The sequence below is a fragment of the Leucopleurus acutus genome, assembly GCF_964270905.1.
Source record: "Leucopleurus acutus genome assembly, chromosome: 20".
Taxonomy (NCBI): Eukaryota; Metazoa; Chordata; class Mammalia; order Artiodactyla; family Delphinidae; genus Leucopleurus; species Leucopleurus acutus.
In genome coordinates this window covers 41,461,847-41,483,032 of record NC_139162.1, presented here as the reverse complement: position 1 = coordinate 41,483,032, position 21,186 = coordinate 41,461,847, and the positions used below count along the sequence as shown (strand labels likewise).

Here is a 21,186-nt window from a genome sequence, read left to right as displayed (position 1 = left end):
GCTGGTCCAGCCTGAGTAGGAAGTGCTGTGTGCCTCCTGAGCCCCACCCCCGGCTGGGCGGACTCAATGATTGCTCTGCGCACGCGTCACTCTGAATAAAGACGACCTCTCATTGGGCTGACCAGAGATCTTGAGGCGCGGCTCCGCCCGACGGGGGTGGGCGGTGGAGCAGATCTGCGGCGTTGGGGTGGTGGGCCTGAGGTCTGAACCGAGGGGCCAGGAGGGGGTCGGTGCCGCTCTGGGAAGAGCGGGGAGTGAAACTATGTAGCCTTTTAAGTAAGTGTCCTCCCTCCTGTCTCCTCCCGCGCCGTCCTTCCCTCGGGACTGCTGCGCCTCGGGGCCCAGAGGCCGGGCGGGGCCCCGGAGCTGGAAGGGGGAGGGGCTCTTTCCTTTCCTCAGCCGGCGCCCCAAGCTGGGCTGGCGGTCTCCGGACGGCCTCCAGGGCCCCGGCCCATCGCCGGGTGGACTGCCCCGCCCGGGCTCTCCGGCTCCTGTCCTCAGCCGGGCTCGCTCTGCCCCTCTGGTGTGTTTGCGGGGCTAGGGGTGGGGTTGGCGAAGCATGTGCCCTCTGACTCCCGCGGCTCCAGGACAGGTCAGCAGGTCCGGGATCCCGGGAGCTCAGACTTGGGGCAGCACTGTCGTTCACGGGCTGGGTGGCCTCCGCGGTTTAAGGGAGGCCTGGCGGGGCGGGTGGAGGGGAGGGTGGGGGTGGGGGTCCGGAGCATCGGGTCGAGCTGTCGTGGTCCCCGCGGTAATAAAAGCGCGGGGGAGAGAGGAGGGAATCCCTGCTAGCCTGCCTCTCATGGGGCGGGGTCTCGTGTTCCTGCTGGGTAAAGATTTCTCCAGGAAAACTATGAAGCACCAAGAGGTGTTCCGGACTCTGGGTCTGTTCACTTCTTTTCGTTGAAAATGGACTGCCCGTAGGCTCGAGAGGAAGGCCGTGCCGCTCTGGCCGACTCTGGAGGTGCTGGGGACGTGGGCACTCGCGGCCCGTGCAGGGCCACGGGAGCAAGTGGCGCGTCTTCATTGAGGATTTGGGACATTCAGGGAATGAGGGGCAGGGGCGACTGTAGGGACTACTAGTTTGCCATGCGAGCTGGAATTTTCCAAGTCTGTGGGTTTTAGGGAGAGAGGCCCCTATTTTGATTAAGTAATGTACCCTTCCACCAGCCCTAGAGAAGAGCGACAGATATTAGCAGGATATTTACATTTCCAGGCTGCCTTGCCGGGCCTGATGTTGAGGCAGCCCCCCGGGGTCCAGAGCGCTAGGTTCAGGGCTCGTTCTCACTCAGCAGTCTGTCCTTTAATTGGTTGTTTCACTGCTGGTTTGTGGCCAGGGTTGGGTGGTACTCTGGCCCTTGGCCATTCTCTGAGGTGGAGGGTCCCAGCCACCTATGGGCCAAATGGGGCCTTGACAGAGGAAGAGTAGTTTTTAGGACAAAATCGGTAAAAGAAGGGAGAGCGCATCTCTTTGGGGAGCTCTGGGGACAGCAGAGGGAGATGAAGCTGCAGAGGTGGGCAGGAGGCCAGGAGTGAGAGGTCCTCCATGCCATGCAGAGAAGTTGAGAGTTCATCTGGTAGGGAGTGGAGGGGAAGTCATTGAAGAATCCTGCACAGACTTCAGTGTTGGAAAGATCACTTTGTGTCTTTCAGGTGGACAGGTCTGTGGTGAATCAAGAGGCAGGGCCTGTCGGCCTCAGAGGGAGAAGTGCAGGATGGGGGGAGACACAGGTACTTCTCAAGAGCCCTAGTGGCAGGAAAGCAGTTGGGCCGCTGAAGCTGGGTGGACACCTTGGGTGGGTTCTCCTCACCTTGGCTTGTCACCCGAAATAATCCCACCTGGTAGCACTGCCGGGAGAGCAGCAGTAAGTGTCTGCCTAGAGCCTTGGGTCAAGGTCTTGATTGTGCCTCCTTGTGGCTCTTGGACTGTGTTGCCCTCATGAGGGCGGCTGCTGGGGCTTTGCTCTTCGCATGTCTGCCTCTGTTAGTGTTTCTGTCAGGGCTGTCCCTCTGTTTATGAAGTGCCAGGATTAGGTGGGTGTCCAGTAACTTCCTCCTTTCCTAGGGGAGCAGGGGAATGTGACCATGCGATGATAGGTACCAGATCTAGAAAGGATTCAGACCCCAGCAATTGGACATGATTTGTCCTGAGGTTGCTTCCACATCCGAGAGACACTGAGCAGTGGTCCTTGGACTTCCTGCCCTCCTGCCCGAAATACTGGCAGGGATGTGGGTGCTGGTGGCTCCCCTGCAATTCTAGGAGCAGGGTGATGGAGTGGCATTCCAAGGGGCAGTTATGCTCCTCCAAACTTCCCCCGCTCGGTGAGTGGTCACAGCCCTCTTCCAGCCCTGAGGCCTTCTCTCCTACCGTGATCCTCCACATTCCAGCAGTCATTGTGTTTAGCCAGCTCTGAGCATGTTCGTTTTTCTGGCTTTTGGCCAGTGCCTGCAGGACCGCCTGGGGCCAGCCCCTCACCCTCCCCTGCGTCTGGGAGGTGGATTTCCAGCTTCTGTGACAGATGATCCCTTCCTGGGAGCTTGATCTTTTTTCTAACACGTCACTATCATTTTGTTCAAGTGGGGCCAGCAGTTACTGCATGCCTGCAGTGAGCCAGGCAGCGAGGCTGCATAGTGCTTTGAAGAAGAGCTTTGAGAGACATATGGGCAGGAGCCATAGACATTACAGGCCAGAAGGACACAAGTGATGGTAGTACCACACGTTACATCATAAAATTGCTTCCATTTGGTATTAAACATAGGTGGATAAAAAGTTTTCCCTTTTGGCCTTTTCCTTCTGAGTCACAAATTAAGCCAGTTGGAGAGTATGCCTGGTCGGGGTCTTTGGTCAGAGCCCTGGCAGGGCAGGAGAAGCCACAGCAGTGAGATTTCAGCAGGGAGTGCATCTCTGGGAGGTGCAGACTTTCCTGGGCTGGATTCTGCTGAGCCGGCCTGCACGCTGTCACCAGATGGTCCCTGACAACCCAGACTCATCCGGGCTGGCAGGACGGTTGAAGACCACAAAACCACGAGTGCACACCGCCTCCTAAAATGCCCAGAACCGGTCTGAGGCCTCACTTGGCGGTCTTGTTCAGAGTAACCTCAGATAACTCACGTGCAGGGTTATTTGGTATCTCTGACTGACTTCACTGGATTTTCTATAAATCATCCCATCATTTTCACTTAGGAAGGGGTGGAATTTTTTTTTTTAAGGAGTTTTATATATGAGGATTCACATGTCTTTCCAGTTTTACAAGGAAAAGTCAGTTTACTTTACATGTTATTCAGTATTTTAAAATATAAAACCGATTCTTGCAAGTAAACTTGTGAGATTATTTTAAAGCACGTACCCCTATATAAGAATTCAACTCTGGCATTAAGCATTATTACATATTTTTAACACTGGGACAGAAAGGTCGAGAACAGTGCTGGACAGAGGTCTCTGAATCCCTACTCCTGGACAGAGGATCCAGTCATTGGCATCCAGGAGACTGATGCCCAAGAGAGAGCAGATGACTTGGATTGAAAACCAGCCAGCTCCATCTCATTCACGAGCAATGCTTGCTGAGAGTCTTGTGTGTTTACACCATTCATGCATTTGAACTGAATGTTTTAATGTGGCATTCAGGGCCCTTCCCTTCCCATGCTGCCCCTCTCTGACCTGCTCTGTTTGGATTCTTATTATTTCTCAGAGCTCATTTTCACATGTAGTCAAAAAAAGTTTATTCTTGAGTTTTCTTTGCTCACCAGGAACCTGTTCCCACCTCCTGACCCTTTGGCCCTGCTCTGGTCCCTGCCAAGGATGCCTCCTACACTCCCTACCCCAAACCCTTCCCTGTTGCTCCCTTCTCTATCTTGTCCTTACCTCTCCTGGCACTGTTCTGTTTTTGTTTTGTTTTATTATTATTATTTTTTAACTCTTCTTGCTTCCCAGTTAGGTGGTTAGTTCCTCCATCAAAGCCCATCTTGGGGGCAGGGGTGTTGCTGCTCTGCCAGCATCTTGTCTGAGGAGCAAGGAGGAGTGTCCCTTCCCAGCTTTAGTCTGACCTTGTCGCATCCTGTTTCTCATGTGGTTTTTATGTAAGGCATCTTTACTTTTGTGCTCCGCCATGTAGAACCAGCTGTGTCGGGAACTAGGAAGAATTTAGTTTTCTTGTGACTCTGTCCTAGCAAAATTATATTATCCAGTTGTTCTGGTAGAGACTCATGAAAGGATTATCTGGGTTCCAGTAATAATTGAATTCAACAATTCAAATACCTGAATGGTTGCAGAGCTGGGGCCTGTGAAGGGATTATACGTAGCCATTTTCATGCTAGGCTCTTCTCCCTAAGAGGATCTGCAGGGAGCTCAGGGGCCTTCTTTAGGCAGTCCCCAGGATGGCCTGCAGCTAAGACAGCTCAGGCTGGACCAAACCGAGGGAATTTGATGCTGAACCTGTGTGGCTGTCATGGGGACTTTTCCTTTAGGAGAAATAAAGTGTGGAGTCTGTGCATCTGTGGCTCATGAAATAACCCCTAATCCAGGCATAATTATTTTACATGATGAATGTAGTGGTTAAAGGGATGGGTGTTAGAATAAATTCTGACATCTGTCTAACCTGGAGTTGGCCAGCTGACCCTCAGTTTCTTCATCTGTGACGTGGAGCTAATGATACCTATGGTTATTGTGAGCATTAGTTATAGTTAATTATCTATAGTTATTGTGAACATTAAAATGGGATGAGGATGTATAGATGTCATCACGGTGCCTGACCAAGGATGCTCTCAAATGGTGGCTGTTTTTAACATTAGCTATAAGGAATAGAATTCATAATGCACTTATGCATACTGTTCTGGTGTTTTCCCAAAGAGGTGTTTGGGAATACTGTTACATAATGAGAAAGTAATTCAGGTTTTCACTCATATTTCATTCATCTGATTGTATCAAGGGTAAGTTTACTTGATGCTCTTTAATAGTTGCTAATTTTCTTCTTTTAATGAAGAGAAGAGGCCTCAGGCTCAAGTTCAGAACCTTTGGCAGGCAGTGGTATGTAGCCAGATTTTAAATAATGTCAATTGGATATATAATTTTTAATTTTAAGATGATCTTAATGGGAAGTGATACTATTTTTCCATTTAAAGTAGTAATAAGAGTTCTTTTACAAATAAATTTTAAATGGGAGTAGGTGTTTAAAGGAAAATGTCAAACTTTAACAATAGGGCCATTGTGTACAAGTGTACAGGTTATTTACTGCACAGGTGTCCTGCCTGGGGGAGGAGAGGTGTTGGCAAACTAGGCTGATATATATAGCCTATGAATTGCTTACTAAGCCATGTGCCGTGGCACAGGACTGTACCTACTGGGAAGATGGGGTGCCTTTTTGTAATTCTCACAAAGGCACCATGTGGGCTAGCAGAAAGTGGCAGTACATTGGTGTGCAGTGTAGCAGAAATAGTGAAGGTAGCATGTAAATGGGAATCCTGCAAGACAGGTATTCATATTCTCCATTGTACAGACTAAGATGGAGGCTCGGAGAGGTGAAATGACATGGCTAAAACTCTGACTTCTTTTCTGTGCCCATTTTTCATATTCCTCTCTCACAGTTCAGTAAAACCACACTGATGTATGGTAAAGGGAGCAGACCAGGGGCATTGGAGGCCCCATTCACAACAGGAGCAAATCTATACAGAATATATAAATAATGTCCAATAAAAGTTTTATATGATCTATGATCTTTAATGAAGAAAATTTAATTGGAGGACATAAAAGAGGATGAAGGTGGAAAGACATACCATGTTCATGGATGATAAGATTCGTTATTATAAAGACGTTGGCTCTCCAGTCCATAAATTTAGTACAGTTCCAATAAAAATCCCAATAGGAATTTTCATGGAATTGATAAACTGACTCTAGTTCATGTGATATCATAAAGAATTAGGAATAACCAAGTAATTTTGGAGAACAAGGGGAGAGGCCTTCCTCTATGAGATGTCAAGGCTTATTATGAAGCTGTAGTCATGTAAATGAATGTGGTCTAGCCCTTCCCCATCCAATGTAATAGCTACTAGCCACATGAGGCTATTAAGCACTTGAAATGAGGCTAGCATGAATTGAGTAAAATACACATCAAATTTTGAAGAGTTAGTAGAATTAAAAAGAATGTAAAATATGTCAGTAATTTTAAAGTATTGATCACATGTTGGAAATGTATTTTGGCTGTATTAGGGTAAATAAAATATATAATTTAATTTCACCTTTTTAAAATATGGCTACTAGAAAATTTTAAATGACATGTAATTATGCATAATGTATATGTAATTACCTTTCTCACATAAATTTGTTGGATGGCGCTGGTCAAGACCATTGAAACAGAATAGAGCCCAGAAATAGGCCAAACATATATGGGAACTTGGAGTATGACAAAGGCAGCATTATCAGCTAGTGTGAAAGGGATAAAATATATAAAAGATGACAATGGGACAGTTGGCTTATGCTATGGACTGAATGTGTCCCCCCAGCCCCAACCCAAATGCATATGTTGAAGCCCTAATCCTTAATGTGATGGTATTTGGAGATGGGGCTTTGGGTTCTAACTGGGGTTAGATTAGGTCATGAAGATGGGGCCCTAATGATGGAATTAGTCGCCTTACAAAAAGAGGAAGAGACAGGAGAACTCTTTCTCTGCCATGAGGATACAGTGAGAAGGTGGTCATCTATGGTGCAGGAAGTGGGCCCTTACCAAGAACCAAATCTACTAGCACCTTGATTTTGGACTTCCCAGTTTCCAGAACTGTGAGGAATAAATGTTTGTTGTTTGAACCCCCCAGTCTATTGTATTTAGTTATCAGAGCCTAAGCAGACTAAGATAGCTTACCTTCAGAAAAAAATTAAATTAGATGCCCAATTTATAGCATATATAAAAATAAAGATGACTTGAAGACCTAAAAATGAAAACCTTTAAGATTCTTAGAAATTACAGGGACTATTTTTGTGGCCTTGGAGTTGGAAAGGATGTGGTTTCAGGTAGCCTTTGCTGCATAACCAACCAGCCCCCAAATTAGTGACTTAAAACTGCTACAATTTATTATGTCCTATTAATCTGTGGGCTGGCAAGGTGGTTCTTCTGTTAGTCTCACCTGGGCTCACTCATGTGGTTGCATTCAGCTGGTGGGTTGGCTGTCCTCACTGGACTACCTGGGCCTCTCTCTCCCCACATGGGTTTTCATCCCATGGGCTTCTCCATTGCATGGTGGTCTCAGGTTGCCGAATGAATGAGAGTGAAGTTTGCAAGGCCTCTTGAGGTTGATACTCAGAAATCACAGAGCATCAATTCTGTCTGTTGGTTAAAGCAAATCACAGGGATGGCTTAAATTCAAGGGGCGGGGAAATAGGCTCCACCTTCTCAGAGGGGGAATAGTGAAGTCAGTTTACCAAGGGGCATGCCGAGATGATAGATAGGCTTTCCTTAGATCCCAAAAGCACCGACCAGTAAAGGCAAAGACGGACAAGTTCAGTCACGTTAAAATCAAGTACTTTTTGAGAGAGTGGCATTGACATATATACACTACCAAATGTAAAATAGATAGCTAGTGGAAAGCAGCCGCATAGCACAGGGAGATCAGCTCGGTGCTTTGTGACCACCTAGAGGGGTGGGATAGGGAGGGTGGGAGGGAGACGCAAGAGGGAGGGTATATGGGGATATATGTATATGTATAGCTGATTCACTTTGTTATACAGCAGAAACTAACACAACAATGTAGAGTAATTACACTCCAATAAAGATGTTAAAAAAAAATCAAGCACTTTTATTTCTGAAAACACCCAGTAGGAAAAATGAAGAAACAAGTCACAGATTGGGAGAAGATATTTGCAGCATCTTTTCGTGTCCAGATCTGTAAAGAACTACCAATCATAAGAAAAAGGCCAAGAACCTATTAGAAGAGTGGTCAAAAGACATGATAAGGTAATTTATAGAATGTAAGGAAATGACGTTCCACTTCATTAGAGAAATGAAAATTAGAAACAGTGAAATACTATTGTATACTCACTGGCAGAAATAAACTAGCCTGACGTTACTAAGAAGCGTTGGCTAGGATGTGACATGAAGAAGGGAAATGCTCATGGACTTTGCATGGAGGTTAGAAGTGGTCCAGCGTTGTCAGCATCTGGGGAAGGTGCAGGTGGATGCATGCCGCAGTGTCTCTCCTAGCAACATTCCTGGATATGTTCTCCAGGAACACAGAAGGGTATGAGAACGTTCATTTTAGCATTGTTTTTAATTCTGAAAATGTGGAAGCAACTTAAGTATAGGATGTTAGATAAATAAATTGTGTCATGTTCACTTAATACTGTACAGCAGAAATTAGTGAATGAATGGGAGCTGTATGGATCAGCACAGCTAGAACTTGAAAACATAATGGTGATTGAAAAGCGTATGTTCCAAACTACTTGTAGTGTGATACCATTTATGTAGGTTTTGGAGCGCATAAAACAAGACTTTAGGACTTCCCTGGTGGTGCAGTGGTTAAGAATCTGCCTGCCAATGCAGGGGACATGGGTTCAAGCCCTGGTCCGGGAAGATCCCACATGCCGTGGAGCAACTAAGCCCGTGCGCCACAACTAATTAGCCTGCGCTCTAGAGCCCGCAAGCCACAACTACTGAGCCTGCGTGCCACAACTACTGAAGCCCACACACTTAGAGCCCGTGCTCAGCAACTAGAGAAGCCACCACAATGCGAAGCCTGTGCACCACAAAAAAGAGTAGGCCCCGCCTGCCACAACTAGAGAAAGCCTGTGCACAGCAACAAAGACCCAACACAGCCAAAAAATAAATATTTTAAAAAACAAGATTTTATATTATTTATGAATACATGAGTTTAAAAAGGGGTACAAACATGAGCAAGAAGGATACAGAAACCACTTCAGGATAGTGGTTGCCTCTGAAAGGGGAGGAGAGAATGGGATGGGGAGGGGCACATGGGGGATCCAGTCTACTCTGAAATACTTTATTTCTGAAAAGAAAATCTGAGGCAAATACGGCAAAGTGGTAAGATTCGGTAATTCTGGGTGGTAGATTAGCATTATTACTCTATGGTAAAAATATTTCATTAAAAACATGCATATCTTTAAGATGTTATAATTTGGGTCATGTATGATGTTCTAAAAACAGCCATTTTTTACTTTTGCAGTGACTTGGAGTCAAGAAGATTTTCTGAGCATAATTTATACATTTAACCTGTAAAAAAAGTCATCTTGGAATTGGTGGGTTATCTTTGATCTTTCCCGATGGCGTGTTAGGTCTGTAGTGTAGAGTAATATGTGTCAGGGATGCTTTTTAGAAATTGTTAGATCAGGACTTTTATGTGTTAGGTCATTCTGAAAGTGGTCATTTACTGCTTTTTCCTCTCTCGTCCCAGGAGACTCTTTTTGCCCCATCTGAAGTCCATATGGCTCTGTATGATGAGGACCTCCTGAAAAATCCCTTCTATCTGGCTCTTCAAAAGTGGCGTCCTGACTTGTGCAACAAGGTGGCCCAAACCCGTGGCATTGTAAGTGCATCGATCCCGAGGGTGGTCCTTCTCCATGAGGCTTGGACCGAGCAATGCTGACAAGGCCCCAAATATGGTAGACTTCAGTTAAGTTTAGAGGGAGTCAGGTACAGGCCTGCTAAGTGCACCAAGCCCCAGACCATGCTCGGTATGTGAATGAGCAGAGAGGGACCGCCCCAAGCTGCTTCCTCCAGGCAGCCTCCTGGGACTGCACCAGCCCAGGGTGTAATCCTTTCTCTGAACTCTCAGCCCCTGTTGTCACTGGTCTCACGGTATTCACCTCTGTTTCTCTTGTTTCCATGGGGACCAGGAGGGCTTCTCCAGGGCAGAAATCATATTCCTCCTCGTGTGAGATGGGTGCTCACTCCCATAGGATAAGGGAACGTGTATACACACACATGTATGTCACCTTCAAAGGCATTTCCTAAAGAGAAAGGACCGGGAGAACTTTTGTAATAGAGGCCACAACCTCAGAAGCCTACAGGAGCAGCCAGGGAACAGGAGCAAGAGAAGAGAGAGAAACCATAGTCCGCTGCCTGGAGGGAGGGCAGGCCCTGTGCTGCAGGTCTTTCTGGTTCCCAGATTGGTGAACTTGGCAGGCATCTTAACTTACACCGTGGGACACAGCGAGCTGGGTGCCTTTGTGCCACCCATCTGCCTTGGGCCCTCTTCTTTTCTACGTTGTCCTCTTCTCCTACTTGTGTTCCTGCTTCTCTTGCCATGTGATACGATCTTAGGTGTGTCAGGCGGCTGAGGATTTGAACCAATGGAGAAATCAGTTAACTCGGGTTTCTCTGCAAGCTTGGAACTGGCTTTTCCCCATACCCAGTCCAACTCTCTGCCCTCAGAAGCCTGATTTTTTTTCAAGTCCCTTCTTGTTTTTATGATTGGTTTTGTGATTAATATCTTTTTCCCAGAATTTTTTTACTTTGGATTTTAGAAGTCATAAACTTCGTTATAAAAAAAAATTAGAGAGTAGAGCTGTTTCCAAAGAAGAAAATAAAAATCTCATAAAGCTCACCAGAGGCATTCACTGTCATTCATTCATTTCACAGTAGCTATTAAATGCTGCTGTATGCAAGGCACTATGTTTGATGTGGGGATTCAGCCAAAACCATGAATAGGCATCATGATCTTTACCCTCATGGAGCTGAAATTCTAGTGGGAGAGATGGTCACACTGTGGATACATATTGACTAATTATGGTAAGTGTCACAGAGAAAAAGTAGAGGAAGCCAAGCCATCATGTTAAATGGGAGGGCCTGACCCAACTTGGGAAGTACTTCCTTCCCATCTTTGTTCTATGATATTTAAAAAAAATGTTGTCTAGACAAGAGTGTGTCATCATATGTAACTTTCTCTTTTTAAAATGCTACACTGTGGACCCGCAGTTCTTTCTCAGGAAGCCCTGGGGGACCTGTCTGTCTTGCTCATCACTGGGGGGGGGTGTCGAGGTGTCGAATGGTATGTGATCAGCTTGTACACAGCTCTCTGATTGGCTGATGGTGAGGCAGCAGGGTGGTGTCACAGGGGTTATCAGTCCTTAGGCTCCAAGAGGCCTGGGCTATGTGCTCATGGTCCTCTAGCAGTTCTTCCATTTGTGTGTGTGTGTGGGGGGCGTGGTTCACATCTGCAAAACAGCTCAGGAGATTTGCAGAAAGATGCTTCTTAAGCTGTGTCATCCTGCATTCCAGTGGTGCCCTAGGCCCCTTACTGCAGCCCCCACTGAGATCCATGAGGGGCTGCTTGGGGCCCACACTGGGCAGCACTAGATTTCGGGCCTTCCTTGGCCTCGTTCGGTGGACTCGAGAATCAGCAAGGCCAACTCCTCAGCACAGGTCAGCTGTGGGAAGGAGCTAGCTCTCGCCGTCCTGCTCGGCCTGGCCAGGTGTTGGTGACTAGCCCCTGCCAACTGTTGGCCGTGTGATGGAGCCCCGGCTCATCCCTGTCTAATCTGTTGTAGTGCTCCTTCCGTGTCTGTTGGTTGAATGAAAAAGTAGAGTATCCCAGTGGCCTCTAGAAGAGCGCTCATCCTTTCTGCCGCCGCTGAAGGACCCACGTGGCCTCAGCAGGTGAATGCTGAATTTCCTTCCATGGGGCTTGGCCTTTGGGCCAACTTTGGCGGCCCCTGAATCTTCCCTGGGGATTAGAGTCCTTTAGTGGGCTCTGAAAGTGTGAAGTCACGACTTTTGAATGTGTGTATCCCTAGGGTTAACTGCCTTCCCCCTTCCCCCTGCGAGCCGAGCTTGGGCCCCACCCTCACACGCCGCTGAGGGTGGACGTTGGCGGGCCTCTCACCTGCCCCAGCCCCTCCCCGGGTTTGGCCGCCTTTGATGGGACTGCCTCCACGTCCTCCACCGTCCGCTCTCTGACTGATCTGTGGAGGCTCCTCTCCCAACGTCCCCCCATTCCAAGCCCAGAGGCCTGTGACACCCATACACTGCTTCTCATGGTCATCTGTTCTTGTAACCATCCAGCTATTATGCCCCGTGGCTTTTTCAGAGCCAGCTGGGCAGGCCTGTACCCCTGGGTCTCTTGTCCATGGAGCTATGGCAAAAGTTCTCTAGGTTTCCCTGGTGGACTGCAGGTGGGTCCATTTGCCTGTAGGAAAAACAAAAATGACAAAAGGGGATTAAATTTGGTCCTTTTATTGTGGCCCTCTAATTATGGGGTACTCAGGCTTCTGAGGGCTAGCCTAAGAACCCAGCAGCAATGGCTTCCACGTTCCAGAGAACTGACTTTCCAGTAAATACCCATACAGCTGAGCTAAGGGTGCTGAGGTCCATATTCCAGTTCTCAGGATTTGTTTAGTATAGATTGAGGTGACAGACATTGAACATCTAGGCACTGTGTTGGGTTTGCAGGGTTACACGGATGAAAGGGGAACACAGCATGCCTTCAGGGAATCCCAGAAACAGGCCATTTGCAGCACAGAGGGATGAGTATTAGGACAGAAGTGGTCATGGGCTCCTGTGGAGTGGATGACCCAGCCTGGTGAGGAGTCAGGAGGGCACCCTGGGGTGATAAGACTAATGCTGCTTCTTGCTTTTATTCTTTCTCTTCTTTAATGACGATTACTTATTTAAAAAATTTTATAAAGGGGCTATAATAAAAAGTTTTATTGTTAAGCTCTGAACTGAGTAGGTCCCTAACTTATGGTCTGCTTGGTCACTGTAAAGTTTGTGTCCTCCACACCGGCTGTTAAAACTCCATGACCTCGGGACTTCCCTGGTGGCGCAGTGGTTAAGAATCTGCCTGCAGTGCAGGGGACATGGGTTCGAGCCCTGGTCCGGGAAGATCCCACATGCCGCAGAGCAACTAAGCCCGTGCACCACAACTACTGAGCCTGTGCTCTAGAGCCCCGAGCCACAACTACTGAGCCCGTAAGCCACAACTACTGAAGCTCGCGTGCCTAGAGCCTGTGCTCCGCAACAAGAGAAGCCACTGCAATGAGAAGCCCACATACTACAACGAAGAGTAGCCCCCACTCGCCGCAACTAGAGAAAGCCTGCGCGCAACAACCAAGACCCAATGCAGACAAATAAACAAACAAACAAAAACCAACTCCATGACCTCTGTTCCAGAGGTAGTCTGAACCTCCATCTTACGAGAGCCCCCAGGCACCTGGCCCTGTCTCCGGAGGGTGGCTTCATAGCTGCTCCACCCTACTCCTCCGTGGCTGGCTTCCTCACCCCGGTCTCAGCAGGATCCTGGTGGAGATGGATGGGGCCACAGAGAGCCGGCCCTGGCTTGTGCTTGCAGTGAAGTGCCCCGGGCAGCATTGTCTGCCTGAAAACTTTGGGGGAGTCCCTGAAATTGGAGGCCCCCAGTGCACTCAACAGATATTGATTGGCACCTACCGTATGGTGAGCAGTGTGCTTGGTGATGGGGCTTCAGTGAAGTAGGAGCCGGTCATGCCTTATTCAAGCTAAGGAGGGGGAGAAGGTGTGTGTAACAGGCTCACAGAATGCAGTCACAGGTGTGGGGACAGGGGTGGGGTGTCTCTGAAGCACCTCAGAAGTTGCTGGTCCCTCGGAGGCCCTTCCTCAGATGGGACTATGGGACTCTTTGATCCGTTGAGCTGGAGCGGGGCAATCACTGGGCCTGCGTAAACATCCCCTAGACCCGGTTCATGCTGTCCCCTGGCCTGGGGCCAACCCTCGGGTTTCCAAGATCCTTCTGTGTTCACGGCTGCCTTGAGGCCACCTAGGAACCTTGAGGCCGTTTCTCAGTTCTGGCGCATACCTGAGGGCCTCCCGTTTCTTTCTTTAAGTTGCACTTTCATTAACATGTAAAATTTTTATGTTTTTCTTCCCCATTTCTCATTCCACATCTGCTACCACCAAGCCCATTCAGGACCTTTGCACATGCTTTCTTCTGACAAAAATGTTCTTCCCTTAGATCTTTAGTTGGTGGTTCCTTCTCTTCATCCATTCCTTGCTCAAAAGCTACTTCCTCAGAGACCTCTGTAACCACTCTACCTGAGTTAGCGAACCCTTGCCCCACTCCAGTCATTCTCTGTCCTGATATTCTGCCTTATTTTCTGCATAGAACTTACTGATATATGGAATATGTGTTTTATTATTCAGAAATCTCTATCCTCCACTTAGAACGTAATGTCCATGAGGACAAAGCACCGTTATCTCCAACAGTGCCCAGTGTCATGAATATTGAATGAAGAAAAAACAGAAAAACCAAACTAAATTGTAATAATTAGTTGAATAAAGTTGGCTATCTGAAAATTTTTTAAAAAAATTATTATGTTTAATTTCAAACATGTACAAGTGGAACAAATCATGCAATGCACCCCACGCCCCCATCACTCAGCTTCTGCAGTGCCCGGTTCAGATGCCAGCACATCTCACTTCTATCCCTGCTGCCCTCTCCCCTTAGGCAGGGGACCATTTTGAAGCAAATTCCAGAAAATTGTATAAGGTAGTCATGTGATTTCATCTGTAAATATGTAGGAATGTAGTTTTAAATGATAAGGACTTAAAAAAATAATCACATACCATTATCACAGCTAAAAAATTCCTCAATATCTCCTTACTGTTGTGAAATGTCTAGTCACTGTTCACATTTCCCAGATCGTCTCATAATTTTTTGTTTGTTTGTTTTCCAGTTGGTTTGTTTAAATCAGAATCCAAAGGTGATCCACGCATTATTCTGGATTGGTAGGCCTTTTTTAAAAAAATTGAAGTATAGTTGATTTACAGTATTATGTTAGTTTTAGGTGTATAGCAAAGTGATTGAGTTATATATATATATATTTTTTTCAGATTCTTTTCCATTATAGGTTATTACAAGATATTGAATATAGTTCCCTGTGCTATACAGTAAATTCTTGTTGCTTGGTATGCCTTTTAAATCTCTTTTCCTCCTAACTTTCTTGAGCTAAACTTTGAAAAGAACAACTAAACTGTACCTACTCGATGTGTAAAACTGGATCCATTTTGACATGTGTGTAGACTTGTGAAATCATCACCAGTCTGTTTTTCCTTTTTTTTTTTGCGGTACGCGGGCCTCTCACTGTTGTGGCCTCTCCCGTCGTGGAGCACAGGCTCTGGACGCGCAGGGTCAGCGGTCATGGCTCACGGGCCCAGCCGCTCCACGGCATGTGGGATCTTCCCGGACCGGGGCACGAACCCGTGTCCCCTGCATCGGCAGGCGGACTCTCAACCACTGCACCACCAGGGAAGCCCCCACAGTCTGTTTTTTTAACTATAAGCCCCACTTTCCTTGTTTTCTTCTTTGCTCACAATTCAAGTATCAAGGTCATTCATCCTGTAGAGTTTCCTGCCTTCTGGCTTTTGCCGGTTGCAGTCCTGTGGTGGTGTTTACCATGGTCCTCTGGTCTCTGTATTTCCTGAACTTGGTAGTTAAGTCTAGCTCTGGGTCTGATTCAGTCTTGATTTTTTGCAGAGAGGCAAGCCCACTTCATAGACAGTTGTGATCTTCCATCAACGAGGGCCTCCCTTTTCTGCCATGAGCAATTGGCGTATCCCTCGTGGGGAGAGAAGCTCTTTCTGACCTGCCTGAGGAAGCTCCTAATGACAGCTGCTCTTGAAGGCCCCAGAGTTTTGTGGTGTCTTCACAGAGGAAGCTCCAGCATATGCTGGGCTGTGCCCCCTGCTCCCAGCACTGGCCTCCAGGAGGCCACAGGACTGGGCTGTGGTGAGGTGGGGAACGGGAGGTTGAGTCCTGGCTCTGTCACTCACTGGCTGCGTGCCCCTGGACAAGTTGCTGAACTTCCTTGAGCCTCGGTTTCCTTGTCTGTCCAGTGGGGATAGTGCAGAAGCTGCTTGCCTTGCGCCAGGCTGCTTTAGGACCTGGGGCTCTGAGGGACATCACCACTTTGGTCGTTGTCTCCCAGGTGCACGTGAATCTGAGAGATTCCTCTTAAACGTGAGTCCCTGGGCCGAGCACAGATACACGTGTGGTTGCCAGGGCAGCTCCTTGCCTTTGCTGCGTTGAGCAAAGAAGCTGGTGCCCGGTCAACATGGTGGCCACAGTGGGACCAAAATTCACGTTTCAGGTTGAGGCTGCCCCAGAGACACAGTCTGGCACCTGAGACATCTCTGGTGGAGGTGGCAGCTTGCAATAGGAAACTGTATTTCTGTGGCTGGTAAAACAAACTGTGATCACAGTTCAGCTTAAAAAAGCATAGAAAGAAGATGGGAAGGAAACTGTCTTCATTGTGCTGCGTTTATCATTCAGGTGGTGGGATTCCGTGCGATTTTTTAGTTTCCCTTTTCTGTACTTTTCAAACTATCGTTTCTTCATCTGGAATCATTTCTGAGCCTGCTGAGGACAGAGGGGGCCCCTGGGGTAGCTGCAGGGAGGGCCCAGCGGGGTGGGAGTGAGCCCTCCGGTCTGAGGCCCTGGGATGGGGGAGGCGTGTGCTTCCTCCCTCGGCTGGGTGGGGGCCTCAGCTTCCATCACAGTGACAACAGGTCAGCTGCTGCCCCTTTGGCCAGTGACCCCAGAGGTTCCCTCTGCCAGCAGGTCCCCGTGGCAGTTCTGCTGGAGCATCTTGAGATGCCTCGTGTTCTGCTGAAGTTGTAAATGACACGTCTGTTGAGTATTCACCCTAATTTGTTTTTTTCCAGGTGTTAGTACCCTGCAAAGGAAGCCTGTCAGGCAGTGTTCAGTCTTCTTGTCAGTTTGAGTCCTATATTTTGATCCCAGTGGAAGAACACTTTCAGACCTTAAATGGAAAGGTATTCTTTCGTTTCTTGTGGGTCAACCAGGGCCACTCACTCAGTGTTTGGGAGTGGGGGAGGGGAGAGAATCCTGCTTCTCACCCTTTCACGTCTGTGTTACATGATGGCTTTGACACCACAGCAGCCCTGCTACCTTTGAGGGCGGAGGAGCTGGCTGCAGCCAGGAGGTGAGGCGGGGCCGGGCACCTCTCCCTCAGCCCGTGGGTCTTCTGCCGGGGAGTCGGGGAGTGGCTGGGACACCTCCCCAGAGAGGCCCTGTCAGAGCAAGCTGTTTATCCCCAGTGCCCTTGGGATCAGGGATGAATTTCTAATTTAAGAATTTTTTGTTTTGAAATCATCTCAAACCTATAGAAAGTTTCAGTAAGGTACAGAGAATTCTCACATACCTTTCTGCCCAGATTGGTCAGCTGTTAGCATTTTGGCCACATCTGTTTTACTTCCTCACCCCTGTCCCCATCTATCCATCTGTCTATCTCTCTATCTGTCTACACCACACATTATTACTTTTTCTGAACCTTTTTCAGAAAGACTAAGAGTTGCAGACACCATGTCCCTTTGCTTCAAAACAACGTGTATTTCCTATAATATAGCACAGTGATCACACAAAATTTAGCATTGATAGAATACGCTTCTCCAACATACTGTCCTTTTTTTATCTTTTTTGGTTATTTTGGCCGCACCCCAGCATGTAGGATCTTAGTCCCTGACCAGGGATTGAACCCGCGCCCCCTGCACTGGAAGTGCAGAGTCTTAACCACTAGACCACCAGGGAAGTCCCAGCATACTGTCCTTCAACAAATTCTACTAGTTGTAATACCCTATTATAGCAAAAAAGATCCATTTTTTTAGATCCAGGATCACGTCTGGGATCATGCAGTGTATTCAGTGGTTAGTCTTTTTAGTTTCCTTCCATTTGGAACAGTTCCTCAGTCTGTGTCTTTCATGACATTGACATTTTTGTCTTGCTTTGTAGACTCTCCCTCAGTGTGGGTTTCTCTGATGTTTCCCATGATTAGATCGCAGTTATGCCTTTTCAGTAGGAACGCCTCGGAAGGGTGTTTTATCTCTCTCAGTGCATCGTGTCAGGAGGCACGTGACGTCAGTCTGTCTCATTGTTGATGTTAACTTTGGGGTAGGCATTCTCTTCTTTTTTTTAGGCGGAAGCAGATAGGTTCCGAGAGGGGGAGGTTCCATCCCTGGTCAGGACTGGCCGTGGTCCCCAGCCTACCTGCAGTCAGGAGTGGGGGCCCACACTGGTGTAGCCGGGGCCGTGGGCACTGGGGGTGGGGTCGAGGAGGGATGGGTGCAGGGGGGTGGGTACCAGTACGCCAGTCTGGGGTGAGGGGTGGTCTGCAGCCCTGTGGCTCCCAAGCATGCTTCCATTTTCCTGCCAGGGATCTGCTCACCACAGCTGCCCGTCAGTTTACTTGTTCTCTTCCTGGTACCCAAATCTACCAAGAGAACAGAGGCACTGGGCTCATCGTGGCTGGTCTTCCCGGGCATCTTGGCCACGGCCAGAATGATGAGCCGTGGAGGGGATGCAGCGCGCATCCTTTGGTGCTTCTGGGTCGCAGCGTCGGGTCATTCTGATCTCTTATTCAGAGAGGAGAACCTTCTTACTTTTTCCTTTTGCGGAGGGTGCGGTGCTTTTGGGTAGCAACATGTGAAAAGAATCAGGGTACTATGTAGCTGGAGTGACAGGGTGAACAAAGAGGGAAGAAAACATGTTAGGATCAGAAAGCAAGCTGGAAGAGTGTTGGTGCCCCCCCAAACCCACACTGGAGCAGAGGCAGGCGGGTGGGGTGAAGTGCCGGATGGGGACCAGGCTGAGGGGTCGGCAGTCACACGGGCTGCTGGTGCAGTGACGGCTCTCTTGTTCCAGGATGTCTTTATCCAAGGAAACAGGATTAAACTAGGAGCTGGTTTCGCCTGTCTTCTCTCCGTGCCCATTCTCTTTGAAGAAACTTTCTACAATGAAAAAGAAGAAAGCTTCAGCATACTGTGCATAGCCCATCCTTTGGAAAAGAGAGAGAGTTCAGGTATTCTGGGAGAAAACCCCTTTCTCCTGATTGGGAGAAATGTGCTTGTTGAACTTCCTCCTGACGCAGCTGTTGTAAACATCCCATAAAATATTCAAGAGCCCGCTAGAAACCTGCATAACTGTTGACAATAATTCCCCCTAAAACTTAATCAGAAAGTCATCCTGAGCCAAGGTGACGTGGATTAGGCTGCTGTGCGTGGTTGCACATGTTGGGTGTTACACACATAGACCTTAGTGGGAATGGCGCCCCCTGGAGTTGTGCAAAGTGGCAGCCCTGGCTTTGTTTCTGGGCCTCGGCTTTAGGGCTACCTCTTACAGCATTATTACCCACCCAGCCCCACTGCTGTGCCTCTTTGAGATCTCATTATTTTTTTAATTTATATATATTTTTTGCGGTATGTGGGCCTCTCACTGTTGTGGCCTCTCCCGTTGCGGAGCACAGGCTCCGGATGTGCAGGCCCAGCGGCCATGGCTCACAGGCCTAGCCGCTCCACGGCATGTGGGATCTTCCCGGACCGGGGCACAAACCTGCGTCCCCCGCACCGGCAGGGGGACTCTCAACCACTGTGCCACCACGGAAGCCCTAGATCTCATTATTTTTAACAGGTAATAATTCTTTGGTGCTCCACGAAGTTGAGATAGCAATTAATGTGCCAAACGCTCCTATCTGAGGCTCTTATTGTCAGGAATCAGGGCTTCCTCACCACAGCCTCACAGGTCATGCCTAGGGTCCCAGATAATTCAGGTTTGGTCCCAGGAAAGGGCTTCAAGAGGACCAGGCTCTCTGGACCCCCAACTGGGCTGCTCTTGGGTGATATCTTGAAATAAGGTCATCCCTTTCCTCCTGTGGAAGATGGAGCGTCAGATCCTGGAGGAGCAGGGCAAAGGGTTGTGGGACTTGCCCTGTTAGGAAACAGTGAAGCCTTCAGCCAGCCTGACCCTCTGTTTCTTTTTCAGAAGAGCCTTCAACACCCTCAGATCCCTTTTCCCTGAAAACCATCGAAGACGTGAGAGAGTTTTTGGGAAGACATGCAGAGAGATTTGACAGGAACATCGCCTCTTTCCAGCGAACCTTCAGAGAGTGTGAAAGAAAGAGCCTCCGTCATCACATAGTCAGTAGCCGTGTCTTGCTTTGCTAAGCGTGCTTTGTCTCAGGCCAGTTCAGAGCACCAGGATCCCTCTCAGTTCACTCTGTAACCTTGCTGCCTCCATCGTTGGAAGTTTTGTTTAAATGTTTCTTTTTACCTATAAAAGTACTACAGACCACTGTAGAAACCTTGAAAATCACAGAGAAGTATAAAGATGAATATTGTTATCATCTATGTTAACCCTAAGGGGAATTTTGTTTCCTACTTTTAATGCATGTACCTAAAAAAAGTTGAAAAACAAATCACACACTTGATTTGATAAGCTTGCTTTAGGATTTAGAGCTTGTCACCCAGGAAATCCATTTTGTGAAATGTTCTCTTTGCCCCAGGACATGTTACATGTCCCGGGTTTTGTGTCGTGGCCTCGGATCACGAGGGTGACCTCTCTCTGCTCTGTGTTGCACAGGACTCCGTGAATGCTCTCTACACCAGATGCCTCCAGCAGCTGCTGAGGGACTCCCACCTGGTAAGCAGCACGACGTTCAAAAGAGACACCTGCCAGAAAGAGAGAGACAAATAGCATATATCACTTATGCGTGGAATCTAAAATATGCCACGAGTGAACCTATCTACGAAACAGAAACAGACTCACGGACATAGAGGACAGACTGGTGGTTGCCGAGGAGGAGAGGGTTGGAGGAGGGATGGAGTGGAAGTTTGGGGTTAGCAGATGTAAACTGTTATATATAGGATGGACAAACCACAAGGTCCTACTGTATAGCACAGGGAGCTATATTCAACATCCCGTGATAAGCCATAATGGAAAAGAATATAAAAAAAAGAAGGTATATATATGTATAACTGAAACACTGTGCTGTGCAGCAGAAATTAACACAACATCGTGAATCAACTAAATAAACCAAAAAAAAAAAAAAAAAGAGAGAGAGACTTACAGTTTCCCCACGTGCTAGTCCATGCTCTGTAGCCGTACTCGTCTTGTCCTCCAGAAAGTGCTCGCCAAGCAGGAGGCCCAGATGAACCTGATGAAACAGGCTGTAGAGGTAAGGGGCCCGGGCAGCGAGGGGAGAGAAGACGGCAGTGCCGGGGGCTCCTTTGTTGCCCACCCCCCACTCACATGCCTTGAACTGGGTCCTGTTGATTTCACAGATGTATGTCCAGCACGATATTTACGACCTGATCTTTAAATATGTGGGGACCATGGAGGCAAGTGAGGTAGGTTCTCCATCATCATCATCCGGGATGGAAGCCCTGTTCTAAGCCTTTTAAGACATTTGAAGCTTCATTAAAA

At 48.0% G+C, this 21,186-nt stretch overlaps 1 protein-coding gene across 7 annotated transcripts in view; it reads left to right on the top strand.

Annotated features, from left to right (window-relative positions):
* Positions 1 to 172: 172 nt before the first annotated feature.
* Positions 173 to 21,186, top strand: part of ANKRD27 (ankyrin repeat domain 27) — a 52,911-nt gene continuing 31,897 nt past the window's right edge. For 3 of the 7 annotated variants that reach the window (XM_082862340.1, XM_082862339.1, XM_082862334.1), the window contains exons 1-10: positions 173 to 276; positions 7,803 to 7,940; positions 9,166 to 9,238; positions 9,394 to 9,525; positions 16,635 to 16,745; positions 18,631 to 18,787; positions 19,747 to 19,901; positions 20,344 to 20,403; positions 20,885 to 20,938; positions 21,045 to 21,110. In XM_082862340.1, the coding sequence (XP_082718466.1) occupies positions 9,424 to 9,525; positions 16,635 to 16,745; positions 18,631 to 18,787; positions 19,747 to 19,901; positions 20,344 to 20,403; positions 20,885 to 20,938; positions 21,045 to 21,110 (705 nt within the window). In that variant the 5' untranslated portion in view covers positions 173 to 276; positions 7,803 to 7,940; positions 9,166 to 9,238; positions 9,394 to 9,423. Of the gene's footprint in view, positions 277 to 543; positions 593 to 1,639; positions 1,866 to 7,802; positions 7,941 to 9,165; positions 9,239 to 9,393; positions 9,526 to 16,634; positions 16,746 to 18,630; positions 18,788 to 19,746; positions 19,902 to 20,343; positions 20,404 to 20,884; positions 20,939 to 21,044; positions 21,111 to 21,186 lie in introns of those variants that run through there. The other 4 variants (XM_082862338.1, XM_082862336.1, XM_082862335.1 and 1 more) reach the window with 4 other exon arrangements.